This window comes from Gavialis gangeticus, unplaced genomic scaffold, assembly GCF_001723915.1.
Source record: "Gavialis gangeticus isolate Ggan-Ray unplaced genomic scaffold, GavGan_comp1, whole genome shotgun sequence".
NCBI lineage: Eukaryota > Metazoa > Chordata > Crocodylia > Gavialidae > Gavialis > Gavialis gangeticus.
In genome coordinates, this window is record NW_017729022.1 from 74,257,746 (window position 1) to 74,268,711 (window position 10,966).

A 10,966-nucleotide genomic window follows, 5' to 3' on the forward strand; every position below is an offset into this window, starting at 1 on the left:
TCCCCCCCCCCCCCCCCAGTCTTGGCCCATTCTTACAGTCATAGAATCATAGAAAATTAGGGTTGAAAAAGACCTCAGGAGGTGTAGTTCACTCCCCTGCTCAAAGCAGAACTTTCCCCAACTAGATCAATCCAACCAGGGCTTTGTGAAGCTGGGCCTTAAAAACCTCCAGAGATGGAGATTACACTACCTGTCTAGGTAACATGTTCCAGTGCTTTACTATACTCCTAGTGAGAGAATTTTTCCTAATATCCAACCTAAACCTCCCTTGATGCAACTTGAAGCTATTGCTCCTTGTTCTGTCATCACAGAGAGCAGTCCAGCTCCATCCTCTTTGGAACCCCCTTCAGATAGTTGAAGGCTGCTATCAAATCCCCTCTCAGTCTTTTCTTCTCCAAACTAAATAAGCCCAGTTTCCCTCGGCCTCTCCTCGGAAGTCATGTGCCCCAACCCCTGAACCATTTTCGTTGCTCTCTGCTGGACTCTCTCCAACATGTCCACATACTTTCTATAGTGGGGGGCTCAAAACTGGACACAATACTCCAGATGTGGCCTCACCAGTACTGAATAGAGGGGAATAATTACTTCCCTTGATCTGCTGGCAATGCTCCTGTCAATACAGCCCAGTATGTCTTTAGTCTTCTTGGCAACAAGAGCACACTGCTGACTCGTATCCAACTTACTGTCCATTGTAACCCCCAAGTCCTTTTCTGCAGAGCTGCTGTTTAGCCAGTTACTCCCCAACCTGTATCGGTTCATGGGATACTTCCATCCTAAGTGCGGGGCTTTGCACTTGTCCTTGTTGAACCTCATGAGATTTCTTTTGGCCCAATCCTCCAATTTGTTGAGGTTACTCTGAATTCTAGTTCTACTACAGTGTATCTACCCTACTACACCCCCCAGATTGGTGCCACCTGCAAACTTGCTGAGGGTGCAATCCATCCCATCTTCCACATAGGAGCCCTATATTTGCCCTTTTCCAATAGTCTGGGACTTCCCACAGTCAACATGAGTTTTCAAAGATAATGGCCAGCAGCTCTGCAGTCACATCAGCCAACTCCCTCAGCGCCCTTGGATGCATTGCATCTGGCCCCATGGACTTGGACACATTCAGCCTTTCTAAATAGTTCTCAACCTGTTCTTTCACCACTGAGGGCTGTTTGCCTCCTCCCCAAACTGCTGCCAGGTGCAGTAGTCTGGGAGCTGACCTTGCCTGTGAAGACTGAGGTAAAAAAGACATCAAGTATTTCAGCCTTTTCCTCCTCATCTGTCCCTAGGTTGCCTCCCCCCATTCAGTAAGGGACCCACACTTTCCCTGATCTTCCTCTTGTTGCTAACATACTTGTAGAAACCCTTCTTGTTATGCTTCATGTCCCTTGCTAGCTGCAACTCCAATTGCACTTTGGCCTTCCTGACTTCGTCCGTGCATGCCTGAGCAATGCTCTTGTACTCCTTCCTCCCAAGTTGTTTGTCCAAGCTTCTACTTCTTGTAAGCTTAAATCTATTGCATTTAAATTCACCAAAGAGTTCTCTGCTAAGCCAACCTGGTTGCTTACCACATTTGCTGTTCTTCCCGCACATCGGGCTGGTTTGTTCCTGTGCCCTCAGTAAGGTTTCTTTAAAATACAACCAGCTCTCCTGGACTCCTTTCCTCCCCAGACTGCCCTTCCAGGCAATCCTGCCTACCAGTTCCCTGAGGGAGTGAAAGTCTGCTTTTCTGAAGTCCAGGGTCCTTACTCTGCTGCTCTCCATCCTTCCTTTTGTCAGGATCCTGAACTCAGTCATCTCGTGGTCACTGTTGCCCAAGTTGCCATCCACTGCTACATCCCCTGCAACAATTCTTCCCTGTTGGTGAGCAGCAGGGCAAGAAGAGCATGGCCCCTATTCGGTCTCTCCAATATTTGCATCAGGAAGTAGTTTCCAGAGCTCTCCAAAAACTTCCTGGATTGCTTGTGCACGGCTGTATTGCCCTCCCAGCACACGTCAGGATGGTTGAAGTCCCCCATGAGAACCAGGGCCTGTGCTCGGGAAACTTCCACTAGTTGGCTAAAGAAAGCCTCATCTACCTCATCCTCCTGGTTTGGTGGTCTACAGCAGTGGTTTCCAAACTTTTTTGATCGTGCACCCCTATCAGTAAAAAAAAAATTTTTGAGCATGCATGTCAATATATGTATATTTATTTATTAATAAATTATATAACGGTACAAAAAACCTTTTTGGCTCTCACTAAAAAAAATTATTATTTTCTTCCCACACCCCAATGGATCGTCTTGCACACCCCCTGGGGTGCACGCACCCCACTTTGGAGACCACTGGTCTATAGCACATACCCACCCCAACTTCACCCTTGTTGCTCTCCCCTCTAACCTTAACCCAGAGACTTTCAACAGGCCTGTCTCCAGTTTCATACTGGAGCTCTGAGCAATCATACAGCTCTTTTACATGCTGCACAATTTCTTCTCTTCTGCCTGTCCTTCTTGAACAGTTTGTACCCATCCATGACAGTGCTCCAGTCATGCGAGCTCTGTTATTTCAATCATATCATAGTTCTGTGACTGGAAGGACTTCCAATTCTTTCTGGTTGTTTCCCAGGCTCTGTGCCTTTGTGCAGACACCTGAAGTGACTAGCTGATTGCCCTACTTTCTCAGGAGGAATGAGGCCTGTCCTGTTGCCCCTTCCTGCTTCTTATTCTTCCAGGTCCCCCGCTATCCCGCTTACCTCATGGCTAACCTCAGTTAACTCTGCATTCACTGTGCTGATGAGTGCAGTATTAAAAGGGGTGGTAAAACTCAAGGAAATAAATTAGTAGGAATTAAAGAAAAAATTAAATCCACAGAAAGTCCATACTTTTGCTTTACATTATAACGTATTGTACCTCTTTATGTTCTTGAAATGTTAACTGATATGTGTTTGAAAACAGAGCAGCTGGCTTTAACATCGTCATCCAGAATTTAGAAGTGTTTTTTGTTGGCTGTGGGTTGGGAATAGTTTAGCAGAGTGGTGGTCTGCCCTGAAGGAATGTAATACTATTGTGAAACTTGTCACTTGGGTTGTCAGACTTTATTAGCTTTGGTCATCATGACGTCTGAGGATTTCAAATATTTACCGAAAAGATATTTGTAGGTTTTTCTGATTATAGTCTTGGTGCTTGTGTATTGTAACTGTATGGATAATCCATTTTTTCCTTTCCTTTCCTTTTTAGATGATCTTTCCTTGGAGCGGCAAAACCTTTCCATGTTCTCAGTGGGTCCTAAGCAACAGCAAAGCACAGTGGGCAGCGTGACACACATGGCCTTAAACACTTCAGAACCCCAAGACAATTTCCTCCACATGGTTTTGCCATCAATCACTTCTCCCCTGGTCATGACATTATCTGATCAAGAAAGAACAGTCAAAGGTTCAGAAGGGAGAAGCATACCAACGGTAGATGTCTCAGTAACTAGCAGTGAGGCATTCTTAAGTGACAATGAATTTGTTGGCTCGCTTTCAAATGCACAGCGGACTTCTTCTCTACAGTCTATTGCAACAGTGCATGACTCGGATAATGTGGTAGAGCCACCAAGAGAAACGTTAGGATCTGTACTGCTAACACCTTCGTTATCAGTTTTTCCTTTACTGTATGATGTATTGAAAACAACACCACAAAAGACAAGCTTAAGTGTTGTTTCTGGACATAGTAACTCTCCCACACAGTTGAACTCTTTTACCCCAGATCATGAAATTCTGACTCCAAACAGAGACTTACTTTTATACCCCACAAAGACAGATATTTATTTAAGTTCTTTTGCATCAGAGGTTTTGGTGGCTCTGGAGAAAAATGTAGATGAAAGCTTGGCATCTATTTCACTGGCCTCGGTTTCTTTGCCTTTTGATGCTGCATCTGAAGGGTCATCTGTTCTTATGCAGCAATTGGATAAAGATACCCAAGTTACCCCACATGCTTTGGCAAAAAGTACTGGGCAGTACATTAAAACTTATTCTGGTGTGAATAGCAGTGCAACAGAAACTTTGGATCTAAGGACTTACCCTGTTGCAAGCATTTCTAGTTCAAAACCGGTTTTGGCAACCAGCACGGAACCTGCTTTGTTTTTGACTAGTCTTCCATTTGTGTCTTTCCCAGTTCATTCAGATGCTGTTTCCTCTGATTCTGATAGTTTTCTTATTGATGACTTGTTTACAAGTGCGTTTTCCCATGAATCCTCCAGTACAACACCAAATATGCCTGGCAGTTCAGAAATACCCAGTCAAGTTGAGCCCTTCAGCGAGCTCATAAGCCCAGTGCCTTTCAGTAGACCATATGCTTTGTGTTTGTACTGTGACTTGGCCTCAGTTCCATCAGAACAGGGCTTTTCAGCAGAAAATACAGAACATGATGTGGGTTCAGGTGATTATATTGAAACGTTATCATTCACAGCCTCAGAGGTTAAAGTCATTACTCCGTTTACCACAGTAAAAGCTGACCAGTATGAACAAGAGGAATCTGCTCCCGAAGTCTTTGATACTAGTTTCCCATCAAGGCCTGTTGTTTCATTTTCCTCCAGATTTATAGAACTCTCTGAACCAAACTGGGTTTTTTCAAGCACTCTCAATGTTGACCTTAATGTAATGCCTACAACAATATTTCCTTCATACAGTCAGCTCTCAGAAGAAATTTCATTGGATATCACTTCTATACAGTTCTCCTCTGTTACTGAAACTGTTACGTTAACATCCAATATGACAGTAGAACCTTTTAGTAGCACCAGTGTTCTTCTTGAACCAGCTTTTACCGCAAATGAGAGCATCCCATTAATTACAATCAAACCTACAAATTTGCTGGTATCACCTGAATTTATGCCATCAGAATCTGTATTTTTGCTTGACAAAGCATCTGCAAGTTTGTCAATAGGTGAATCATCTGTAAATATGTCAGATTTTTCAACCATACTTCCGTCAACACCTTTTCTCTTTGAACTTAACAGCTCATTATTTTTTTCATCAGCTGCATCAAACTTTTACTCAATAACGCCAAGTGATTTATCAACACTTTTACCTCAAATTTTGCCTACACTGCTTGGAACATCTCTACATGTTAGTGATCTCTCTAGTTGGGATTCAAGTAAGCTGCCTGCTACCAACAGCAGAAGTGCAGAGTTTTCTCAGCTGTCTCCTTGGCATACCTCATATTTTAATTCAAATACATCTTCTGTTCCAGTCGTGCACATTCCTGAAATAACACCATCATTTAGTTTTCATCCCGACTTTTCCATGTCACTGGAAGCAACGTCAATCTTGCAAATGGATTCTGAAGTGTTGTTTACCTCAACTTTCACAGAAGCTACCTCTCGGTTAGAGTCTTCGCTCTTCTCCCTTGAATCAGTGGTTCCTACTCTGGTGCTCTCCATGTCTGACTCTGAGTCTATTGTCACCAGCAACATCTTGATTGATGAAACACACTTGACCTCATGGTTTACTACCATTTGGATAACTCCTGTCATAAATGTATCTTATGTATCTTCCTCATTTTTTTCAACTACTACAGCTTCAGATGAGGATATTGGTGCTACTGTTAACCATACATTGCTTTTAACCTCTTATTCTAAGGCCATTGCTAATACAGCGTATTTTACAACTAATCCATATATGCTGACGTCATATGCAGATGTTAGCAGCATTACTGTTGCACCTACTGAGTCAATTTCTGTGGTCACATCATTTGTCCCTACACAGTTGCCTCCATCTGTGAACACTACCATTGAATTTGTCACTCCAGCAAGAACTACTTTACCTGGGGTTACCAATATAACAAGCTTGACTACTCCTGCAGCAACCACCATCACTAGCACAGTTGACCATAGTACAACTACTGAAAGCAGCTCAAGTGTTTCATCCTCTGCTGCCGCTGCCGCCGCCTCCTCCTCCTCTTCCTCCTCCTCCTCTACTGCAATGGCCACTACTCCATCTGAAACTATAAGTTTAACATCTGCCATGACTGCCACCAGGCAACCATATGTGTGTGACATCACTGTTCCTGACACTTACTTAGTCACAGCTGGTAAGATATTTCTAAAGTCTTATTTTAATGTTTTTCTTTTTTTTTTTTAAACTCTACCTTTTACCCTAAAGCAATGGTCTCCAGAGTGGGGTCCGCAAGACGATCCATTGGGGTGCGGGAAGAAAATATTAGAACTTCTATTTATATGTATATTTATATAAATATACATATATTGGGGGTGCATGCTCAAAAATTTTTTACTGATAAGGATGCGCGATCAAAAAAGTTTGGAGACCACTGCCGTAAAGGAATCGCTACAATGAGCTACCCCTTCTAATCCAAATCTATTTAATTTTAAATTACATGTGTTTGTATTAGATAAGTAAAGAAAAGAAATATAGCAAGAAATCTAAGTCACTTAAATAAATCTTTTAGTTCTGTTTCCAGGTAATTATGTCACATCAAGAGCCAAATTTCAAAAAAACTTAGCCTGTATGACCATAGATGCTGTCTGTGTTTGCATACAGTCACTTGTTCTTGCAAATTATGACTTTGTACAAAACTTGTGTTGCAAGCACCAGATAAGCACAGATGGTGCTTTAAAACTGCATGTAGGGATGTTGAATTGATGATACTTTATACTTCGGATTGGCAACATAGATTATTGTCATGGCACTGTTTCTGTTTGTTCAGGTCACATGATCCTACAAAAATTTCCTGTAAAGTTGTTAGATTTGTTTGCAAAGAACCAAGATTTTTTTTTAAAAGTAGGAGAACATATAAAGCGTGTGTGTGTGTGTGTGTGTGTGTGTGTGTGTGTGTACGCACACACACACACGCTTTGAATTATTTTTATTGGACTTGGTGTGGTTATGATTCAAAAAAATGGAAATCTGTCTTTCTAGTTTATTGACAAATTAGCAAGGTACAGCTAACTGCAGTTGTTGGAAGAGTGAGATGTATTCTATAACCTTCAGCAAAACATACAGTTAAGTTTTATGACCAGAACGTGTTCATGTGGTACCTAAAGTAGGAAGTTCATGGTTTTATTTTTTCCAGACCCAAGAGCAGCTGGGTATGTTAGCAGTAGGATTTTTTTTACTTGTTAACAGAATAAATTTGCTATGCACACTATTGATGAAAAATAAGAAACGCCAAGATGCCACTTCAGTTTCTTTCTTTAATCAGTCACAGTTTAAAGTGTGATTTTTTTTTTTTTTAATTTATTTATTTAAGTTAGCAAAGCACTCTTGTAGTTTTTGTCTTGAAAGTGTTTTCATATTCAACATCCCTGCCTCTCTGGGTAATCAGTTTCTTATTTTTTATTTATTTATTTTTTGATAAATTGGTTTGGAAGCTTTATTATGCCTTTTATCAGCAAATAACCACCACAGCTATTGAACTGTGGTCTGCTTTCCATTCTGGCTCGTGTGTTATCTACAGGATTATTAGCTACCTTACAGTAGCAGGATCTTTATTACAAAGCACAAGTAAAAAAGAATATGGTTTGACTTTCAGATCTGGTTTAAATGTCACGGCTATATATTAAAAAGACTGTTATTTTTACTAGCAAACAGAACAAATTTGATATTGAAAAAAAATGAGAGGAAATGAACAAGAAACTCATGAAACTATTTACAGTAACTTTTCTAAGTATGCTCCATTTTACTGATCTCTTAACCTGCTTTTTCATGCATTACACAATTTGAAAATGCAGCATTGAACCAAGGCATCTAATACAAAGCTAAAATGTATTTACTGACTGATGTTAATTTCTAGTGCTGGCCCGAAGAGCTAATCTGGAAAATGTCAGTGAATCCATCAGAGAAGTGCTGAGAGTTCAATTCAGGCGATCTGTAGAGCTGGAGGTAAGTGGTATGGTGTGCCTATGCACTTTGAGTGATATGATAGCATTAGAGCATTTTTTTGTGGTTTTCTTTTTTTGTGAAGTAAGATTATTAAGAGAGGAATGGTGGTAGTAAATCACAGTTATTCAAAGTTAAATATATAAAGCCATATTTTTGTTGCATTTAATACAAGTACAAAAATCAATGATTAATAGTATGACATTTAGGGCATTTTCTGTTCTCCATGGCTTGAAAAGGGAGTTGCCCCCTACAATTTGTCATTCTTATTGGCAGGTGAGGTGAAATTGTAAACTGAAAATATTTTACCTTCCAAGTGATCAGGTTAGGGTTTTGGTTCTTTTGTTTGTTGGCTGATGACCAAGGAGAGGACCTTTTGCAAAACCTGTCCTAATTTTGTTTTGTTGTTTTCACCAGTACTTGCAGGGGAACAGAGGAAATCAGGAACTTGGGACTTTTTAAATGGAGGAGGGACGTGCTATTTTCAGACAACTGAAAGACTTCAGACAACTAGATCTGGGATCTTCCGTAGTGCTTTCCCCCCTTCATCTCCTGTTTATAGGATTGGCTTTTGTTTATAGAAGCTTAGATTCCCATCTGCTTTGAGGCTCAAATCTAGTCAAGGAATCATCCTTACAGTGTTTCAGCACTGTTCCCAAGTCTAAACCTCAGTACAAACTAGAGCTTAGGTTTAAAGTTATGTTCCTAAAGACATATTTTTTGTGGGGAGGGGATGGACCCTAAGGGGGTTTTTTGTGGGGAGTGGAGCAGGGGAGGATGGGTTATGACTTGGATCTAATCATAATCAGACTCGACAATGTGGAATGTAGGAAAAAATGGGGAAAAATACCTTTTACTCACTTCTTGATTTAAAGCCTGATGCTGCAAGTCTTATTCAGAAGAAGTAATACCTGATTTTAGAGCGTCCTTTTGAAATTAGTGGGACCAGCTCAGTAATATTTAACCTGAGTAATTGCAGAAGAATGTTCCCATTGGAGAACAGACAAAGATAAATTTACAATTACTTATGTGAAAATGGCATGGTATTTTTGACAGGTTTTCGGAGAAATGAGATGCCTTAATTTGCCTTGTCGACAGTAACAGGGATTTATTGCATCTTTGTTCTGGCATAATACTTGAAAAGAAATGCCAACTATCTGCATACAGAGTGCAGTGATTATATCTTATGCCCTGTTTTAGATGAGTTCAGCCTAGTACGTTGAGTGCATTTGTATATACTTTCAATAGTATTGGGTTACCTTTCTTTATTTCTTAGCTGTTGACACTCTGAGAGTACTTCTGAAGTGTGTTCAGAACGTCTGCTGTGTTTTATTCGGTGTTTTCTTTTCAATAAAACAAATTGGAGAAAACCTTTTTGATTTGTTTACAGCTTTCTACCTTTTCTATAGCTTTCAGTCCACCGTGCTAGTTAAGCACAAATGCAACATCTAGTCCTGTTTTGTTTTTCTTGTTCTGTTATCTTCACATCTTCAGAGTTAATTCAAGTTATTAGTGGAGGGGTGCCCCTATCTTGAGTTTGGCAGGGTTTATAGTTGAAGGTTCACCATAGGAAATACTCTTATCAGTTACACAATCACTCTCTGCTTCAGTTTGAGTGTTATTTTACGGTGTGGCCATTCTGACTGGGCTAACCTTAGAGTAGTAAGGACATAGCCAAAATACAAGGAGATTACATAATTTACCTCACAGTCGCAAAGTAAATTGCTTAGTCAGGACTTAGTCTGGGATCCTGTTGGCTACCAGTACCTTCCTTTCAAATTACAAAGAGATATTGGCCTTAGATTTACATATTCTTGGAGCAATCCTTCAGTATGATAAAACTTGCCTTTTCATTTTCAGGTTAGTATATTGAGGCCCTGCTCTACACATTAGATCTATTGTGCAATAACCTTATGAACTGTGCAATAAATTTAGACTGGCTACATGTGGAAATTAAGTATCATGCCTTAAAAAGGTCCAACCAGCTACAAAGTTATTGCTTGAAAATGTGTAATAACTTTGTAGCTGGTTTCTGTCCAGCTTTAATTTGTACTTGTAGGCAGTCGGCAGTTGCTGCAGTCTCCCAGGTGCTGGGGAGCACAGCGCACCCTGGGACTGGGAGATCACAGCCAGTGTGTTGGGCATGGGGGCATTTCAGGCAGCAGCTGGGAGATTGCAGCTGCTGCAGTCTTCTGGCTATTATGTTCTCCCAGCTATGGGGTGCTCCACAGACCCCTGCTGTTGGGGGACCACACCAGCGGGATGGAACGTATTGGCTTAACTGAGTATGGGTGTGACTTGTGTTTGCTGTCATGAGGGGGCCATCATGATTTGTTTAGGGCCATTCTCTCACTGCAGCTGGAGATGTAGTATGTAGGAGAGTGACAGATTTTCCCTCATAGTGAAACAGAAAGTTAAAAGGAAGAGACTTTTATTTCCCCCCTCCTACCCCCTTGGAAAGAGTGATGTTTTGTGGGTCTTCAGGGCTACCTGTTGCGGTGCAGACAAGGTGTTGAACATTAGGAAGCTATTGACTATCAGCACCAGGGCTATGAACCTCTGAAGCAGAAAGGAAGAGGACAAGGGCTGATCTGTTTATGGCTGCTGCTAGGAGGTTGGACTGCCTCTTTGATGTCCAGAGGGAAATTCCAGAGCAAGAATGCCAGAAACAGGATGCAGAGGAGAGGGAAGAGAGAAGATGGACTTTATCACCTCCGGCTATACCTTGAGAATACAGCAGGACCAGCAGCATGAGATCTGTTTGAGTAGGATCTGAGTACAAGCTGGGTACAGCATCGGTCCTGGCTCTAGTCCAGATCTAGGCTCCTGCCATGGTCTCCTCTCCTCTCCCTCCATTGTGATGATATGTGGGGAGGTAGCCAGCCCGTGGATGGAAATACACGTGATCCAGCTATTTCCTGTGAACAATATTCCTATGCAAGTACAGTTGAAGGGCAGCAGGTGATCTGACAATGTACAGTTCTAGTATGTGTGGCACGGTACTATGTCCTCGGTGCACTTGTCTGCCTTTTGGGCTTGGATACTTAGGGTCCCTTTCTTCTGTTTGTTGGTTTCTTGGTAAGCAAGTACTTTGAGTTCAAAAAAAAAAAAAAAAAAAAAAAAAAA

At 41.3% G+C, this 10,966-nt stretch overlaps 1 protein-coding gene across 6 annotated transcripts in view; it reads left to right on the top strand.

Moving 5' to 3' along the window:
* KIAA1549 (KIAA1549 ortholog) overlaps nt 1-10,966 on the top strand; it is a 283,671-nt gene that overhangs the window by 150,425 nt on the left and 122,280 nt on the right. For all 6 annotated transcript variants that reach the window (XM_019515386.1, XM_019515387.1, XM_019515389.1 and 3 more), the window contains exons 2-4: nt 3,204-5,872; nt 5,906-6,035; nt 7,755-7,843. In XM_019515386.1, the coding sequence (XP_019370931.1) occupies nt 3,236-5,872; nt 5,906-6,035; nt 7,755-7,843 (2,856 nt within the window). In that variant the 5' untranslated portion in view covers nt 3,204-3,235. The remainder of the gene's footprint in view (nt 1-3,203; nt 5,873-5,905; nt 6,036-7,754; nt 7,844-10,966) is intronic.